Source organism: Scleropages formosus, chromosome 24 (assembly GCF_900964775.1).
Source record: "Scleropages formosus chromosome 24, fSclFor1.1, whole genome shotgun sequence".
Classification (NCBI taxonomy): Eukaryota; Metazoa; Chordata; class Actinopteri; order Osteoglossiformes; family Osteoglossidae; genus Scleropages; species Scleropages formosus.
The window spans coordinates 16,095,787-16,116,364 of NC_041829.1; the positions used below are offsets into that span (position 1 = coordinate 16,095,787).

The following is a 20,578-nucleotide window of genomic DNA, read 5'->3' on the forward strand; positions in this document are numbered from 1 at the left end:
TTTATGCAGCCCGATTCTGCCCTTTGTCACTCGCTTCATGTCTGTAACAAACCGTGTCCTAGGTAATTTTAAAAGCATTGTGATGGGATTCCTGAATAAAAAATTTTCTTTTGAAGATACAGGGCCTATTGTACATTGACTGGAAGACACACTTACATATCAGAGACCATGACAAGCAAAACCAATTAGTCTAATTTGTAAGATTACAGTCACATATGACTCATATTATTCTTTCAATGATAATAAAGTATGGACATCTTCCATTTGTCTTAATTTTGAATTCACCCCCAAAAGAAGTTTAATAGATGTTTTGGTGAATAGTATTTAGCAAAAAAAAAATCCACAAATTCCCCATTTTGGCTCATTGGGCTTAACTTTACAATGTCCAGCAAGGATAGTGGTGGTCCTAAGTGTGGTTAAGATTTTGTGGTATTTCATTAGACTGATTTGTATCCACACATCATATGGCAGGATGGTTAAAGTGAATGAATGTCCCTTTAAATCCCTTGTGCGAATCTGATCAGTCCCTCTGAAAGCAGAATTCCAGCTACAAATTATGAAGCACTTGCCTCTCTTTGAGGAGATGATTTCACTCAAGGGTTCTATTCTGAGTCCACGGCCATGTCCAGCAGCACAAAGATAATTTATAGCAAGACATTAAAGAACTGAATAGGCTCCCAAAGTCCATGAGCTGTGAGTCAGTCTTGGAATTAATTCGACACTCCAGTTGCAAAGGAGTAGGCTTAAGTGTGAGCGACAGCATCATAAATCCAGCTGTCAGGCTTTGTGATAGAGAGCATGAAATATCCACACAGTTGTTCCAAATAGCTGCCCAGGACGTAGTGTTAATTTAATTGATTAATAGGCCCGATTATGTTTTCTCAAGTTATGCAATTCGACTCACTGAATTTGAGTAATTTAAAGCAACATAATTAAATGTCTTGGTTATACAGACTGTCCAAACTATATTTTTATTTCCAAAACTCTATTTTTTTTCATTCATTAGCAGTGCATGGAGAAATATCACAAGTACATTTTCTGTAGGTAATAGAAATCTTAGAAAGCCTCAATGTTATAAAGCTATTTTATTGCCCTGCCCCATTTACTTGATGGTGACTAAGCTGGTGCTGCGTGTCCTTTATATATTTGAAATAAGATTGAGCTGCTGCCTCAAAGCTCCAGGGTCTGCGGTCTGAAGTAGGACCAGTTGTATTTGTCTGGAGTCTGTATGGCCTCATTGTGTTTGCAAGAGTTTAATCCAGGCACTCTGGTTTCCTACCACAGTCCAGTGACATCCAGTGACGATGTATCTGTGTAAGCAAATATGGCGGTGAGATCCGAGTTGTTGCAGATGAGAAGTGATGACTCAGCTGACCTTAAATAAAAGTTGAATGGAATGTAATGTTCTCATGCTATTATGTTTCAGATGGTACAGTCTCTGCTTCAGGGCAAAAAACTCAGAGACGAGTAAGGGACAGAAGTTCTACATCACAGCTGGTCTTTCTGTCCATTCCAAAGGCACCCCACAGGCAACTCAGGGCGGAGATGCCTTTTAACTGTCCAAAGATCCCTGGAGCAGCCCTAGAGGGACCCTACATGTGGAAGACCCCTTAAGATCATAGACTGCACCCTTAGGGCAGCTCAGCTGCTCAGCTGTGAATGCAAAGTGCAGTTCCCGAACGTGTCGGTCAAATAAAATCAGCTTAACAATCGTTCAGAGTTTTAGAGGGGGTGGCAAAAAAAGGATGGGGCATGCGAGTACCCTGCATCCAGTATCTGAAGCAGACCTAGAATACAAATATGAAAAGAGCTCTCAGCTCTCTGGAGCATAGTCGGCAATCCAACGGAGCCTTAAGCTGTTCAGTCCTTCTATGAAAGATGACTGATGTACGTAATGTATAATACAGTTTTGCCTTGCCTTATGAAGGTAATTAATTCCTAAAAAATCCTTTGCACAGTGAATTCTCATAAATCAAAGATGTAATTACTATTAGATTCAATAGAAAAATTTGTGTACATTCCTGTGTCCCAAAAGTGACACCCATTTAAGGTAAAGTATCACTAAATCCCACTAAAATTGACACAATTACTTCAACAACTAACATTAATTGTAACACAAAATAACAAGGCAGTTTCCTTTCATTAATTACTCTCTAATACTGATTGACTGCCTGTCTGCACTCGTCGAGCTTCTTCATGCCTATTGCACACTGTACGCTTAAAAATAACACTCCCAAACAAAACATATACACATAGATACTTGGGGGACAGCTGATAGCATAGTGCTTAGAGCTGCTGTCCTTATACCCAAAGGCTGCAGGTTGGAATCTCACCTCCAACTGTAGTACCCTCGAGCAAGATGCTTACCCTGAATTGCTCCAGTAAAAAATAACCCAGCTGAACAAATGGGTATGTAATTGTAGGTAGATTAACACTGTAAATTGCTTTGGAGAAAAGCATCAGGTAAATGAACAAATCTAGATGTTTAGTGTTTATGTACCGACTTGACATTTAATGCAAAAAACAAAGCAGTAAAAGCAAAATAAATCAAGGGTAACAATACAAATGAACTAACACTTGCTGAAGTTGGCATCATTTTGACGGTCCGGATGGGGGCCATGATTACCGAATAGGATCCGTGATTGCGAAGATCGTAGCCAGTGAAGCTAGCAAACAAGGGGTGGTAGAGGTAGACAATTTAACACAGCACGAACCTAACTATAACTTCAAAGAAGACCCCAGGGAGGCTCTGATCTCACGTCTCTCAGCTTTCAGGAGGTGCACAAGTGCACCTGCACTTAAGAATCACACGTCTGCATCTATGTCTCTCATTCTGCTAATGTAATGCACGCATTGTATTTTCTTTGAGATGTACGTCGCTTTGGAGAAAAGAATCTGCTAAATGAATAAATGTAAATGTAAGATCGAAATTTGATTTTCATAAATCCGAAGAATCATACATCTGTGCGTGTGTCTGTGTATAAGCCATTTAAGGTTGACGTGATATTTTTGTTGGACAAAGCCAAACGAATCGAAATCCATTTCGGTAATAGAGTTGTAACAGTACAGATGTTCCACAGTAGTGGAAGTTGAACATGCAAAACATACTTACCTAAGATAAGCAAGAGGAGCCATGTGCGGGAATGTCAGGAATAAAACAGCATGGCTCAAACCCCAGATTAAAGGACAGAATAAGCCTCAAGATCTGCAGCAAATACGGCGGCACTAGCAGAGCTGCAGGAAAAACTGGGTTGGCATGAACCAAGCAGCTGGCCGCCAGCGGGGTTAGAGTTTCCCGTAATGAGATAAAATGTCGCTTGCTGCCTGCAACCCTTCACCCCACAGGTGCCAAGTCCTATCTGCACCGGCAGTGATTGCCGGACCCGTGAGGCGCTCAGCTCTGCAGGCTTGTTGGTGTCATAGCCCTAAGTGATGAGATGGCTCGTGGAAATAGACAATCGAAGCATGTGTGCACAGTAAAAACACAATACATTGTTTAAGAAAAATTTTTAAAAGCTGCTTCATATAGGTTGCATTGAAAAAGAAGTATTTTCACATTTTTATTTCACGTGTTCGCCTATGCAAGTATTATATTTACCCATGAGAACAGGCCTATGTTTTATTGGAGGGATTCAAATTAAATATCTTTCTCAAGGGTACAATAGGAGAGAACGTTCTGGGTTTTTATGCAGCGACTTAGATGAAAAATGTTTTGTGGCACACTGGCTGCACCACCTGTAGAGGAATGGTGGTAAAATGTTGGCTACTCTTGTAGAAACATAGTAAACACAACAGTGGTAAACCACTTCAAAATGACAAATGCCTCTGGATATGTAAACTATATAGAAAAATGTTCTCTACTCAAGTAGAAAGTCATATCGTAGTATGTGATACTGCCTTTAAGTCATATCCTTCCTTTGCCAAGGAAAAATGGTTTTCTGCTCCACTACACCATTGATTTATCAGTAAATTGAGACTTTAATTTGTGTTTACTTCTTTTTCTGCTTGTGTTTCTGAGAGCCTTCAATTTGATTTCATTCTCTGAAATAACGGTATTGCATCCAGTCATTTGACTTCTAATCTGCAACGTTCCTATTACTCATTGTTTTGCTTTCAGCGTGGCACCGTACGTACTTTGTATATTCAGAAATCTGCACGTAATAGCGATGTGGTCATACAGGGAGGAAGGAAACAATATCTCACTGTCGATATATGATGCAGAATTTTGACATTTAACAGTTTTGCATGATCGGTTTTAATAATCTCTCAAATCAAAATAAAAGACCGTTCCTCGTACGAATTGACAGTTTCTCTAGTCCAGATTTCTGTGGTATATTATAGCAGTGAATAATAGGGCTTTATTTTAATAGCTTGAAATTTACATTCATAGATTACTACTGAGTTTTTTCCAGCTCACTCATGGATTTGCTGAATTAGGCGTTTATCCACGTCCGTCCTTTCATTCTTCACATTATGATTTGATCACCTTGACCAGAGGGACTATTCTTTGTGTGAGCTTTGTGTGAGCAGCAGTGGATTAGTGACCATGGTTTATAATGCAGTGAAAGCTGTCATGGTGCAGGGTGGAGCTTTGTTACACCTGACCGCTGTCACATAGCTTCTGACGCAAAGTATTGCAAAAATGCGCCTTGTGTTCTTTAATCAATGAGTTCACGGAACACACAGTACGTCCCTGGCCTTTGCCGTGTAACTCAGCAGTGCAATTCCCCTGTCATTTACCTTGCTCACTAGGACCTTCCAGGACCTGGCTAAGCAGATCGATTTGTCCTACGGAACAGTGCGGGACTCGGCTGTGTACGACTACTTCCGGGCCAAAGGCACCAACCCCCTGGAGCAAGACAGCACATTTGCCGAGCTCTGGAGGACAATCAGCAAGAACAACGGGCAAGACCACTCCGTGTCCAGCCCCTCTGAGGGCATCCGTAAGGTGAGCGCAACACCTGGGCTGCGTAAACTCTAGGCCCAACCTCGCATCACCATCCGGACTGCCCCCGGACGGGTCCTCACGTGAGCTTTCCGCACCCTCGCGCAGGCCAAGAAGGGGCCGTATGCTTTCCTATGGGACATGGCGGTGGTGGAGTATGCTGCCCTGACCGATGACGACTGCACCATCACTGTCACGGGCAACAGCATGAGCAGCAAGGGCTACGGCATCGCCATGCAGCACGGCAGCCCGTACCGAGACCTCTTCTCTCAGAAGTGAGTTCAACCCACCATTTGCACCCAACCCACCTCCTACTGCTGTGTTACACCACTCTTCTGTGGCCCCTTCCATGCTTCCATCCCTTCCTGCTTTCAGTCTTTAGTTATTGTTCATTTGATTCTTATAACTTCACTTAGGATTTGCTCTCCCCCGTTCCATGCTCCCTCCCCCTTTCTGTGCTTTCTGTCCTTGTTTCATTTATTCTTCAGATTTTTTGCACAAATGGATATTTATGAAAAATGCTTTGCTTATAAGTACGACATACGCTTTTATGGATCAGCTGTGCTTTCATCATAATTCCAGTGACTAAGAAATCACTACATTCATACTTATACGTGTGAATGAGTGAGTGAGTGAGTGTGGCTCTCTGCAATGGACTGACATCCCATCCAATGGCACTGTTCTTTTTCACAACAGGTTATACTCTTTTATTTTAGCATTTCATTCTTCACATTATTTTTCCCCCATCACTGATATTAAGCGCTCAAAGGTTTTTAACAGAAATGTGATAATAGCAGTCAGTTTCACAAATATTGCACTTTTTTTCTGATGTTAGAGACCATTGTGCAATTAACAAGAGAGCACAATGGCAAATCCCAGCTCCTGACTCCTCTTTAATGTATTGTATAAGGAAATGAGGATTAAATACCTCAAATTTTTTAATTCCTACCTGGCTTATTCTTCTGCTTTTTTGCCCCATTAAAGGAAAAGATTCGATTGTGTTTGACATGAGAAACAAGAATTATGCAACTAGTACTTAGCCTTTAGCTGCCTTTCAATTGCTGCTTGCTCCTGGGAAGTGTGGAATGCAGGAATAATAAATGTCTATAATGCATATGATTCCATATTCCTGCTTTTCACACTGAGTGTCTGTACATAGAGAAGAGGTATACTGACAGGCATCTGGCTCTCTCCACATGTTGCCATGAGCCACAGGACTCCAGGAAGTGGCGTGAACTGGCAAACACCACCAACGTTAGGTAGCCCACTGAGCGAAAACAAGCAGAGTGTAAACAAGCCAGCCGGTGTGTGCGGCAACGTGGGCAGGAGTGACTCCACAGGCCAATTAGTCTAGGATCATCCACCTTATCTAAATGAGGTGTAAAAGGATTGATCTGTTTGTTGTGTGGCCGTTTTGCATTTGATTATGAACAGTCCCAGGGGTTCTCTTCAGAATGAGACCACGATAGCCTCTCTAATGATGTGTTTCAAGTGTACATGATTATTGAGATTTTTTCTTTTTGAAAATGGCAATTTTGATGTGACATGCTGCTCTTCTTTGATGTTCTCGTCTGTACAGAGGAGAGCTGTGACTCCAGCCATTTTCTGAACAGCTCCATCCCCATAATGCCCCTCAGCACACCCCTCTACATCTGCTACCAGACTTGGGTTCAAAACCACAGTACTCAATAACATGCGAGTCAAGTCTGACAAATGAATGAAAATAGGAAGTAGAAGACTGCAAATTTCGTATTGACCCTAAGAAGAGAAATTCATGATTTTAAAGTAATTTTAAAGCTATATTTAAATGTTAGGCTTTTTTGCAAAAGGGTCCATTTCTATGGCAGTGCATAATGGCAATCAGTTTGACACATGAGGTCACACACATATAATTATGCCAGAACAGTGGATTATTTTATGGGCGTATTGACACACTGGCATGTCCTGAATCACATCTCCTGCAGAGATCAACAGAGCAACAGATTACAAAGACAAGATATTGGCAACTCATGCTCATACTGTCACCTGCGTGAGGACATCAGAAATATTCATTCAGGAAAATGCACTTAAAATAATTTTAAATTTATTAATGCACAAAATAAAGTTAGAACGATTATTGTGGAAAACATCAACGATGGGGGGGCATGGTGGTGCAGCGGGTTTGGTCGGCGCTTGCTGTGTGGTGGGTCAGGGGTTTGAGTCCTGCTTGGGGTGCCTTGTGACAGACTGGCGTCCCGTCCTGGGTGTTTCCCCTCCCCCCTTGTCTTTGCACCCTGTGTTGCTGGGTCGGGCTCCGGCTCGCCGCGACCCCGCTCGGGTCAAGTGGCTGTTGACCATGGATTGTGCCTTAGACCGGTGTAATAACATGTGTTTGCTTAACAAAATAGTGTCCTTTAACGTAAACTAACAAAATGATGTGGATTTCTCCGAATTGGGAATAACAATAAAAATTCACAAAGTGAACCCTTGCACAACATAATTCACATTATACTCACTGTAGATGCTGGTATATTGGCAATTCTGTTAACAGTTTTTCTTTAGTTATTTATTTTTTTCTTTATTCATTTATTTATTTTTACAATCGGTAGTGTCAAAGCATAATGAGTATTTATCTTCATTCATGCCGTGCATAAATAACTGGTTGTTTAAAAATGCAACAAATAAAGTGAATAAACACAGAAAAGTGCTTATTCCTACTGAAAAGTATGTGAATTGCAAATAATAACGAAGCTCCTTATGGATTCAGCATGGAGCAGTTTTTCATTTTTAAGCGAATTCAAATGCCTAGAGTCATTAGTGGCACTTTTCATGTTCTTTGCCTTATCCATCACAAATTGATCCCATTGCGAAGACAACAGATGTTGGAAGATTGATTAAAGGACAGATAATCTGAGGTAACCAATTAAAATGGAATAATTGAACTGGCGAAGGATTTAAGGAAAATGAAAGGAATACATTTTCCCCAATTCCCAGCTATATTTTATTCAGCTCTCTTCAGATCTTAGGTTCTACCTCAGATTCTTACATCCTACAATACTTATGAGAAAACAACAAATTTACAGTTTTGTAAATCCACTTATGTGGTGAAACATGAGTTATTGAACTAAACATGCCCATTCCACAGTGAGAGATTTCTATAATTGATACATACAGTATATATTGTCTGTTTTATTTTTAAAAATTTCATGTGTATCATATATGGATTTCCATAATACCTTATATTAAATGTTATGCTTACTCAATGATTTGGTTTTTAACTGCTTAGTAGGCACATCTTTATCTGCAGTGTGACTACGCTGCTATAAGCAAAGTTACATGTTGTTGAAATTTATTGGGGATAGAATGAATTTAATAAATGCTGATACTTGAGAGCACTAGTGATACTTAATGGAAGGCTTTTATGACTAATTTATTAATATTGTCCAATGGCCATTATAAAATCTTCTTAAGATTGATGATTAATGTGTGGAAAAACTTCTTTATATTTAAAGATTCTAATAGTCCATGTAGATGCGCCCTGCTGGCTTTAAGAGAGGGCTAGCGGGGGTCCTTAATGGAATTCACTCAGTTGTCTTTAAGCACCGGGAGGTCCTATTAAGTGCTGTTACGCGGGCTACAAATATGTACATTAGGCATAAGATAACGACCTCAGAACCACTCTGTTTGTGACACTTTTTAAAAGTTTTCGTAGTCAACCGCTGACCTGGATTGACTTCGCTAACTTGTGGTTCATTTCAGAAACAGCTCAGAGATTTTTGAAAAAGTAACTATATTGTCACAGTGCACAAAAACCTTCATCTTGCAATCTGTGCTTTTGCTTGTTTAGAGAGGACTTGATCTACTGCTCCCCCCGCAAAAGATGCTCTTCTGCTGTTCCGATAAATGCAAGAGGCCGCAAGAGCCAAACGTTTTGAGTGTTTCCCTCCAGCCCCTGCCCTGGAGCGTCCAGCGCGCTCCTTGTCGGGACTCTGCCGCGCTCTCGGCGTGCAGAGTCGGCCCAAAGATGCCCGTTACTTCAGAAAAACCAACGCTGTCATTTACGCACTCCCACACGCGGCACCTGAGTAGAGCACCCAAGTGGTAATCTGTCTTGAGATGGCCAGAATAAGAAGTTAGTGAAGCACGCTGCGACCCCGTTAAAGGAAAGGATTCGCTCTTCTCACCTGTTCTTTCCGGCAGCTGCCCTTTCCCTGGTACCCACTTCCTTTTTACACATTCCTGCTGTGCAATTTTGTTTCAGTCCCCCACCCCCTCAACACCTTAAAAAATGCAAGAATTAAGTTATTTGCCTATGAGGCAATTTTCCATAATGACCTTTTCAAACAACTGCCTTTTTCCTTATAATTAAGCTGTGGTTCAGCTCCATTCCTGTTTATTTCACTGTAATTTGTGACTGTGAATGACTACAGAAGTTGACATTTAATTAAGTTTATTGGCAGATTTACCGTGATGAAATATATAATCCTTCATATTCGGTGAAGAAAGTTCTTTTCGGAGGCAAGACTTTGCATTGCGAACACCCTTGTTCCACAGCATTTGAAGGTATGAGGCTTAAAAGGGAAAGGATGATCAAAGCCAGCGGCAGTTTTAGAGCACCACCGAAACCGTCAGGACGTCTGTCTCGAGCTCAAGATACTCCCAAAATATTGCTTTTCAAGGGGACAACATATATGCCTTTTCGCTTCCAGGAAACTTGTTTATTATGAAATCGGATACTGCGGCGATGTTTCACTGGCACATTTCTCTTCCATGTCATTAGGAGGCGTGACCATGTGGAACAAATGCCGTTTCCGTTCCGATCCATTTTCCATAAACGGGCGAAACGCCTCAGCAGGAGTGGGGACAAATGTGGCATTTGAAGGCACCTCATAATACAGCATGCAGATTTAACCTTCTGAGACAAATCCAAACTTCAGGCATCACAGCCGGGGATGGCCGATGTTTTGTTGAGTCGTTCTTAGCTCATGACCTTTCGGTCTTTGCCAAATGACAGTTCACACTCATCAGTACATATGACAGGATCCCTCTTAAGCTACACATGTGTTTGTTTACTTTCTTCTTGGATCAATTTCCCTCCATCTGGATGAGTATAATTCCAAGTGGGTGCCTCATGAAGCTGGCGCTGAGAGCAATTTCAGAAGTCATTCTATAACCTTGCCTACGAATGCAAGGAACTGTCGAGGTCCAGTGGGATTCATTGCTGGCAGATTTACATTTACTTCATTTGACATTCAATTAGAGGGAACGATTGCATATACAGGAACCCCTGAACCCAAAATGTAATTCTTCTGCCTTTTTAATCACTCTTTTTTCACTCCCCTAATTGCTGTTTGTCACTGTTCGTTAATATTACTTGTTGCCGTCGACTCAAACCGAGGCAATTTAATAATCATAATATTTAAGCAATATTTGATTTCACGCACAAGCCCGTCCCCTGATCCACATCAAGTAATACATTAAATTTGTATAAGCAGTGCGTGAACTATGTGAACTACATAGTGAATGCATTGACTGTCTTTGACTGAAGCCTTTCCAACACAGTGTCCTGGAGCACCATTAAGAGTGTGTTTCACTTCACCACGTTTCTGATGTGTATTTTTTTGATGTGTGCACACACTGATTTATATATCATTCATTAAAAACCAGTGTTGCAAATTGCCGTCTGCATAAGTTCCTGCTTGAAGTGCCAAGGTGTGACTTTTATTTTGCTTGTTGGCTCTCATTGCTTGGTTTTTTCATTTAGTACATTCGTTAAATGAAATAACTGTGTTTTTGTGTACTGTATTTTCCGTATATGTATTAGCAGCAAGCTCTCAGTACAAGCAGCATTCACAGCCTAAACTTTCATAGATTTTCATGTTTTCCTTTATTGTTCTTCACATCCAAGTGTGTTTATGTAAAAACCACATTACTGTGATGCTTACTTTTTTATTTTACCCACTTACGTATTCAAGCCAGCATTCCCTGAAGCCACTTCAGCTGAAATACCTTAGTTGCAGACACATTTCTTCGATTGTCTCTTTCTGCAGGATCCTGGAGCTTCAGGAAAAGGGCGACCTGGACATTCTGAAGCAGAAGTGGTGGCCGCGGACGGGCCGCTGCGACCTGAACAGCCACGCCCACGTACAGCCCGACGGCCGGGCGCTCAAGCTGCACAGCTTTGCCGGCGTTTTCTGCATCTTGGCAGCAGGCCTGCTGCTGGCCTGTTTGGTGGCCGGACTGGAGGTGTGGTGGAACGGCAACCGTTGTCGGCAAGAGCAGCCCAAAGAGGTGACCGAGCACAGAGCCAGGAGGACAGAGCGGGGGGAAGACACTGCCACACTCTACTTTAAGGATCCAGCCGTAGACGCAAGCCTTGATTTAGTCGAGCTCCAATACACGCAGTTATAGGTGTGTTCTGGTGAAATCAGAATTGGCCCCTCGACCCCCAAAAATCGCATAACTTGTTCTGTAGCGCACTTTTTTCGGTGAAGCCAAATAGGGTCATTAGGATTTTTTGTAGCATTTCTTTCTCTTTACGCAGGGTAAAAATATTGTCTCTGTGGATGTGAGTTCTGCATTCTTAACATTTGCAGTTTATAAATCTTTTACAGCTTGGTTACGCTTAACAGCATGCTAGAAATCAATGGTGCAATACCATTAAGCAGTGTTTCTCAAGAAAAAATTGGCCACTGCTGATTAATTGCATTAACACATTCAAGATCATTAAAATATACTATGTAAAATGTAAACAGCAGAGTGCTCGAAACAGAATCTCTGTTGAATATGTATTCTTTACTACGGTGTTGTGTTCTCATCACTAAGTTTTCCCATGCATTATGCCTTACTATTGATCATATTTACTGTTTTGAACGTGTTGCTTTAATAGTTTTTTTTAAGCTGCAACAAACATAGCCAGTCTTTAAAATGCTAAAATACCCCGTTCTGAAAATTGCTTAAATAAATGTTGAAATCAAACTATCGCACACACAGTCACACTGGCCGAATCCGCTTGTCCCGAGCAGGGTCGCGGCAAGCCGGAGCCCAACCCGGCAACACAGGCCGTAAGGTCGGAGGGGGAGGGGACACACCCGGGACGGGACGCCAATCCGTCACAAGGCACCCCAAGCGGGACTCGAACCCCAGACACACCATACATATTACATTATGTTTTATGTATTAAATGCCATAAACATAGATGCAAATAGGAGTCCAGTTCCAAAATGTAATACTGTACAGCTGTATCATTCATACTGTACAGTATTATGGTACAATTATTTTCTTATGGAATTCGTATTTGGTTGTGATAGCAGTATATCTGATATCTGCAGCTAAAAATGGTAACGATAAAAGTGGCAGGAGAAGAAACAGCCATAAATTTACCTCACAGTATTGGTTTTTCTTACTGTAGCCTGTTAATTTGTAACTGTACTATTCTTGGGTAGGGTATGTAAACAGGGAGATACAGCGAATTTCAGAAAATTTTAGACATGATTAAGTCACAACGTACCGTAATAATGAAGTGTCTTCGATGCTCTGTGTGGATTATTGGGCCTTTATTCAGTTTCTGGCATCTATTTCCGGAAAATCCATTCAAGTGTCTGTGATGTTGCCACGTTTTAATTTCACCGATGACACGAGCGGCTGTCGCTGTAGATGCGGCAGTTTTAGAGAGAATGGCTCGACATGGATCCATAAACTAAAGTGTGAGCAAAGCACGACATCTGCATGACTCTGTCTGTCTACTGAGATTCCTGGGCAATAAGAGCCGCAAATGTGTCAAAGAGCCCATAATCCCTAGTAAATCACCGTGTGACGTCTTATTGCAATTATATGTCAATGTGGACACGCTCGTGAGGATATTTCTTTATTCTCTATTTTCTATGATCTCGTGCAGGTTACTAAGGATTACAGACTGACAAGGGTTTCTGGTCCATTGACATATAATGATATTACAACTGCTTCATCGCAAGGGAGGAAGGACATATGGACAGAGAGAGAGAGAGACTGGGATGAAGCAGAAGCTATTGACACAGGTCAGAATAGACCTCCTAAGATACGATGTGTGCTGGACAAGGGCGTGCTTGTCTTATCGGCTGTGGCTTGAGGTGGCCGTCCTTGACTCCACCCATCATTTCACTTCACCAGCGGACTTCCCTTTCTTTATTGTTTCCTTCAGTTCTTTACCTTCCTTTTTTGTGCTTTGTTTCGGACGCCGGCTACACAGCACGGAGGCATAAAGTGAATATTCCAGCAGTGTAGAAGGAAACTGATGTAGGGGTCCGCGCTCTCTTACATTGGAGTACATTTACTATTTAATCACTTCTAAAATTTCAGGAGATACAATTTGCTTTTCGCTAATTTAAGTCGTCTTGTATTCTTCTAAAACGCTGTTTCAATCAGCACCTTTATTACTCTTTTCGTAATGTGCGCAAAAGTGTGTACATTTTTCGTATCGTTTTGTTTATCTGCGCTGCAGATCGTTTCCAAATTGTTACTGTTTCTGTGAAGAACTGATTCATTATGACTATTTCTATGAAGTGCCTAATTTTAGACAGTGTGTTTAGGAGTGCAACAAAAGCAGAATCAGTTTAAATATAGCATGCTGTGTCATAATCCTTATATTCATACTCAGCCCTAGTCTCCCTCCAGAGTAAAAAAAAAAAAAAAAAAATCTGGAATGGATATAGTTCCTTTTGATTGTCTGATAATCTCCAGAAATATTAATGCTGTTTCCACTGTAATCTGAAATGAAAAGGTAATCATAACCACACAGCACTGCACTTCAGGGACTCAGTTATTAACATGAATAAATCAGTCTATCTTATGCATTTGCATGCATAAACGTCATTTAGCTGAAGCACAGCAATTGCCTCTGCAATGTTTTTCATACCACATAAATTACCAGCAGGAGTGCTACAATTTTCAGAAAAATTATAGTGTTTATTGCAAGGCGGTGGAGTTTTCAAACCTTTAGATGTCAGCTCATTTTAAATATAAATAAGAAAAAAAAAATCAATCTAGAGGGAGGGAAGTCACTTGATTAGAGGATGATTAAATTTGGTTAAAGAATTAGCCCATGGTAACCCTTCTAAAGAAGTCTTCATGCTACTTTTGGAAGAGAATCTTTCATTTTTTTCCCTTTACTTTTTTATATACATTTGCATTTATTCATTTAGCAGATGCTTTACTCCAAACTGACATCCATCTCAGAGAAAAATACAATGAGTGCATTACATCAACAGAAGCAGAGAATAACGTAACATACTATGGTGTTATGTATTAGTATAGTTCTGTATTATTATACTCTACTATATAGTATTATACTATATAACATAAGACTTTTAGCAAATCATACAGAAAACACTAAAGTTTTGTATTTAAGGCCTTTTGATAATTCCAAGGATATCCTACATCTTGCAAAAATTCTAGTTAAAATTATTGTGAGATTTTTAATCTCAGATGTATGTAGTAAATAAATGATTCAAAATTTGTCCTCAGCATTTCAACCACAGTTAGAGATATCAGTTTTTTTTTTTATTATTATTATTTCATATTATGGGAATGTGTGTAGGACATGAGTAACTCAAAGCGTAAGTGCTTACTCCAAAGTCAACGGATGTTTGGCTTTTTACTGAAGAAAAATCATTGACCACAGCTGACAAGACAATATACCGTACCATAGAATTTATATCCGGGATTTTTTTTTTAATCCTTGAACGTTTTTTGTTGTTCAGTCAAAGAAAGTATTTCACACATCGCAATCTGCTTGCCCTACATTTACATCTGTGTATAGTTATGTTGATTTTTGGTTTGCTGCGCTCACTTATTTCTTTTCCTTGGTAACTATTGTTTTCTTGCCTTTGCAAAATGATGGCAACATTCTGGGAAAAAGTGAGCTTCAGAAATGAATAGCTGGGGCTGATTAACGTACAGCATTTTGATCTCTGGGGTATTTTAAGATCATTGCTGGAGTCAAGCAGCATTTTGCAGGACGTTGCAGCGCATGCAAGGCGCGTGTGTGGTAAAGCCTCAAGGCCGCGCCGCTGTTCTCGTCCGTGCAGCAAGCGGGAGCGCACGGGATCCGCTCCCTGCCCTCCCTGCACGGAGCGGCAGACGTCATCGGCCGATGCCCAACGCGCTCGTACGGGCGGGACTAATCGTCACGCGGAGCCGCGAGGGGTCACGCGGCAGCTCCGGGGGAAACGGCCCGGCCTGCCTAATCACGGCTTCGTTTTTTTTTTCTCGGGCTCCTGGGTGTCTTATCATCTCCGTTCACACAGTGTAGCGACGGGTCGTTAGTGCTCTGCTGTTTTGCCGTTATTTATCTAATTGAATTTGCCTCACGCTCTCTCGCCTGTGTATGCACGTGTGTGTTTTTGCTTAAAGGGTGTGCGCTCGAGGCCCTTCTGCGGAGTTACAGAGGCAGCCGACCCACGTTTGTCTGTGCCCGTAGATCCCGTTCGGGGCAACTCAGACTCAGACTTTTGTTGGCTTCTCTCTGCAAAGGTAATGATTTACCGCAGCAACAGGTTGCTTCACCGGGCTTCGCGCTGCTTTGTGCCACAGGGTCTTGGTCATGCAAGGATGGCATCTTTTGCTACATGTCCAAGCCTGGGAAGCCCTGTTTTCAGTGCTTCTGCTCCTTGGGCTTTGGAGGTAGGGGGGATGAGGGCGGGATCTTCTCATAGGGTCTTCTGATGGGCATGCTACCGATATACATGCGAGATGGTGTTTGGGACACACCTGAATAGAAAAGCAAAATGTAATATCACACGTTCTTCAACAAAATGGTGCTTGACTCCAGCATTAGCTTTCATTTACCAGTGGGTACGTTTCACATCTTTCCTGCAATTTTCTGCGTTCAGTGGCCAAGTTTGATTTCCAAGGGCACATCCTAAGGATCTGACTTCACCCAAAATGAAATTCTCACCGGGCTGTGTCCGTACAAGTTGTGGCAATGCGCAGGCTGGACTAAGGAGCAGCCTTAAAAAAACAGCGGAGAGAATGCGATTAGATGCTTGGATCTTCAGAGTCTGAGGGCCTGTCGGAACAGCCCGTCTCAGCCTTTCTGTCACTTCCTCTCCCTCTCTCTGTCTCACCCTCCAGGACAAGGAGGTGAACTTGGAGCAGGTACACCGGCGTATGAACAGCCTTATGGACGAGGACCTGGCACACAAACAGATCCCAGGCCCGTCTATCGAGATCTCTGCGCTGGACATCGGCAGCATGGCGCCCAGCCAGCAGCTGGAGCCCACGCGGGATTACCCGGGCACGGGCCTGTCTGTGAGCACCTTCCTCCCGGAGCAGGGCCATGGGGTGGGCCGGACACTGGCCCAGGGCCCTGGCAGCACCCTGCCGCTACCTCTCGGCAGCTCCACCATCCCCTCCATGCAGTGCAAGCACAGGTCGCCCAACGGGGGCCTGTTCCGCCAGAGCCCCGTCAAGACCCCAATGCCAATGTCGTACCAGTCAGTGCCCGGAGGACCCATCCCAGAAGCCATTGAACCCACCCATAGTACTTCCATCTGACCCCAACCTTGCAATCTGTCCTAGTCTAGCTGAAAAAAGAGAAAAAAAACTTTAAAAAGAAAAAAAAAAAAGAAAAGAAGCAAAGATTTTTATTACCAACTCACAACAACAACAAAGAAACCCAACTTTTCTTGTACATATTTGTAAATACTGAAAGAATGAAGTGAGGTAAAAGTGTATTTTGAATATTCTCAATTTTTGAAGTTGAGTTAAAAAAACAAAAAGAGACAAAAATAATAAAAAAAAACGACTGTTTGAATGGCTTTGTAAATTTTGTTCTATATAAATAAAGAAGTAAATTCCTTGTGATTGTTTTCTAAGTGCCCAGTTAAAAGATGTCTCTTCTATAAATCATTATGAGATGACAATATAGCTACTTAAAGTGGAACACCAACTGTATGCACTTCTGGTATTTTCACAGAGCTACATCATACTTTGGTATCAAAGGAAAACACTTGTAATGCATCTTATTTATTTCTTCTGCTCAGCTGAATTCTCTTTTAACATACGTTGAGTGTCCCCGTTCGGACAGAGAGCAGCAACCTTAAAAGCATCAAGGTTTCGCTTGTGATTTCAGTCGTGCGGAGCCCTCGTGAGCCATTTGGCATTCGGATAAAGTTGCTTTAATGATGTTGTCAGACGTGAGACGGTGTGGTCTCCCGCCCGTACACGCTGAGAAATATCGTTCCGCACTTTCCGGTGGGAGTCCTTCTGGACCGTTCTGACTGTAATGTGATACCTGTCACGTCGCTCCGCTTATGTAATCATCTCAGCCTCGTACCGTGTGACAGTTTGACTTGTTGAATTATTTTGCAAGTAGCAACCTATTTGCAGAGTGTAAATTGAGGTCCGAAAGTTGCATAGTACGAAAGGCTGTAGTTGATTATCTTGTTGACATTTTTTGACCTCTAATGAAAACGGCCTCAATAAATTGTGAAGGATGCCATACAGAAGGTCTGAAAGGAGGTCAAAGCAAATTTAAATTTAAAGACTGTTGCTTTGATCCTGAGGACATCGCATAATCGTTTTATCACGCAGATGGCATCTTTCAGAGATTTACGAAATAAGAAAATCGGAAAGAAGGCAGATAATGAAATGTGAAAATCTGAAGGATTTTTTTAAGGAATTGTATACTGGTTTTCCACTTTAAGAGCAGTCAAATCTTATATAACACTGAAGGATATTAGTTTATCAACTCAACATTTTTAAATCACAAAAGAAACTTTAGTAACTATAACAGGTCCAATAAAACAGAGACTGTAGTACTGTAATGGGAATTGCACCGAAAAATGAGAAATTGGCTAATCTTGTATAATCACGTAATATTTTATTTTGTTGCCATGTGTGGTTTTTATACATACAAGGGACGGTGTGCAAAACAGATTACTATTTTTCCATCCATTTTCCAAATCCCTGTGGATAGCGAAACGATTGCACAAACCTGAGTAGGAGTAAAAGAAAATATTTAAAAAAAAAGACCTTTAACAATAGTTTCATAAGTGCAATTAAAACCTCGTCATATTTTCTGGAGAAAATATTTATTTTAAATTTGCACATTTGGCCTTGCAGACATGTTTTTGTGCTTTTTTTTTAGTATTTTTCTTGTGAATCTGGAATTACATTGATGGGTCTGCTGATAGAAATGAAACTGAGGACGTTTAAAACAGTTTTTTTTTTTTTTTTTTTATGTCTTTTATAACACAGGTGCAGAGTTGTGCCATCTTGCCATGTAACAAGTGTCAGTTCTCTTCCCCTTAGTACACGATCCAGATACGAAACACCTTGGCTCTCCTTGACAGTGGGACAGCATGCGGGGCGAACATGGCGTGTGCTAAGAGGATAACGAAGGGCGCTGCTCTACCTCCGAAGGGGAGGATGGGGGTGCTGTACACTCAGCTTCATTTGAGCGGTCGGCGGCCTGTGTGTTTTGTGTGAGTACACATGGATGTGATGGAAACTGACTCAGTTTACACTGTAGCCGAAGAGGAGGCGACGATGGTCACGAACGGGGGACCGTCCACATCACCGTAGGCTCCAGTACGTCTTCACTGCCTTCTCCTGTTTCCCCTTGATTTGGAACAATAAAGGCCAAGATTCAATAAAATATACAAAAACTTAACACGGTAGTCTGGAAGATTACAGCAAAGGGAGACTCTTATTTTATTTATCAATATGCTGCTTGGAGTTTCTTAATCTTTAATAAAGAAATGTGGTTAAAATGTTTGGGTTATGTTTCAGTACTTAAGGGTTTCTGTGGAACATGTGCATTTCCTCCAGTTGCAAAGTGAACAGTTCTTAGTGGAGAATAATGTCAACATGCTGTAAATTCAAATGGATTTATAGACTTATCATCTGGATGACTGCCACTAACTGGAATTAAATTATACTGCTTGGAGGTGGAACACTAAAAATTGTATCAAATTTCAATATCTGTTTTCATGCATTAGTAACATTTTTATTTTTTTAATTGTGCTGATAGAAATAATGTATATTTAAGAAATGTGCTACATTCCAATAGCGCATGACTCATGGACGGGAAGCATAGTTTGTGGAGCTTCTCAAATTCATCGTAGTCCGCAAAGTATGTTTTTTTTTTTTTTTTTTTTTATTTCGCACAAAATGCACAATTCACAGAAGGAGCAGAACTGTTTGCGATTCATCTTGCAGACAGGTCGCTGAATGTGTAAAATTGTCATTGCCTGTTCGGGACATGGAGGAACACGGGAGAGACGTGCAGCAGAGTCCTGTGTGATGAAACAGCTGAACGGAAGTGAAAAGCTCTGTCGCATTTCGAGCTCTGCTCACCGAGAAAGTCAACGCTTCGAGAGTTTAGGTGGAGACCCTTTGCCACGGGAACGCTGCAGCCTCCATGACGCCCCTCTTTATTTCTTTCTGCGGCCGTCAAAGAGCATTTTTACCGTGACCTTTCAGCGGGATCTAAAATGGATGGACGCTGTCCTCCTGCGAGCTTTGTTGCGTGACCGTGGCAAAAAATGGTCCGAGCTCTCCCCGTTCCCATGCGAGTCGCTCCGACAGCATTGAGAACATTAGCGAGGACGGGTCGGTGGCAGAATCGGCAAACAAAACCATCGGCTTTCCGCTACAGCCGTCGCAGGCTCAAGCTCACCATTTATTGCTGGCAAAAGTAAACAGATGGGCGCAGCTGGTAGCGTAGTGGTTAGGTCCACTCTCTTTAGGGAAAGGTCGCCAGTTGAGTTCCTGCCTCCAGATGTAGTAGCCTTGAGCAAGGTTCTAACCCTAAAGTTGCTCCAGTGAAATTACCCAGCTGTAAAAATGGGTAAAACATTGTAATCAGCGTAAAATTCAGCGGTTTTGGAGAAAAGCATCGGCCAAATGAATAAACATAAAGGTTTCCTATAATTACGTCTCAGCAGTCATGGATGTTCCTGAGATTACAGTCTGATGAGGGAGCGAGGGTCCTGAATTTTACTGTGAAATTGATGGAGCCTCTTACAGCGGCTACAGCGAATGCTATGTGACAGAACGCTGCTTTCATTGTGCACAAAGTCAAACGTGCAGTGGTCAATGTCGGTAAACGTATGACGCATCCTGTTTCTTCCTGTGTTTACCATCCTCTGGATTCGACAGCACCCCGCAGTATCAGTATGCAAGGATCGTGTTCATCATTTCAGAAAACATTCAAAACCAATGAGTTACTAGTTCTTTGTGATGTAATTAGTTATTAAATTTATAATTTGGGCTGCTGCACTCACCTTGAGCAAAGCACTTACTCTGAATTATAAATCACTTTGGACAAAGGCATGAGCTAAATAAAGGTAAACGATAATTATGAGTTAAACTCTTGGTCAGTTGTTGATGTTCATGTTCCACGCCTTTATCGCCATGTCATGGACTGTGCGACCGCTCGTGACACTGGTTTAAATACAGAATGTAAAAAAATAATGGGATGAGTAGTAGTGACGTTGCTAGGCGCCCATTCCTGGAGAGGGCCCGCAAAAAGTACAGTAGTTATTAATTTATTTTACTTAAAATTGGGAGGGTACAGAGCCATATTTTTCGGAGGACTCAAAAATCTACGCTACGGTAGAATTCGACGGTAGATTTTTCTCCGTCTTTCCAACAATACATTAAGTTTAATGA

The 20,578-nt window shown here is 41.7% G+C and overlaps 1 protein-coding gene across 1 annotated transcript in view; it reads left to right on the forward strand.

The window, feature by feature from the left end:
- Positions 1 to 16,671, forward strand: part of grid1b (glutamate receptor, ionotropic, delta 1b) — a 253,875-nt gene extending 237,204 nt beyond the window's left edge. The window contains 6 exon segments of the mRNA XM_018761291.2: positions 4,753 to 4,948; positions 5,054 to 5,220; positions 10,975 to 11,215; positions 12,822 to 12,916; positions 12,918 to 12,960; positions 16,034 to 16,671. Of these exon segments, the coding sequence (XP_018616807.1) occupies positions 4,753 to 4,948; positions 5,054 to 5,220; positions 10,975 to 11,215; positions 12,822 to 12,916; positions 12,918 to 12,960; positions 16,034 to 16,456 (1,165 nt within the window). The 3' untranslated portion in view covers positions 16,457 to 16,671.
- Positions 16,672 to 20,578: the final 3,907 nt, after the last annotated feature.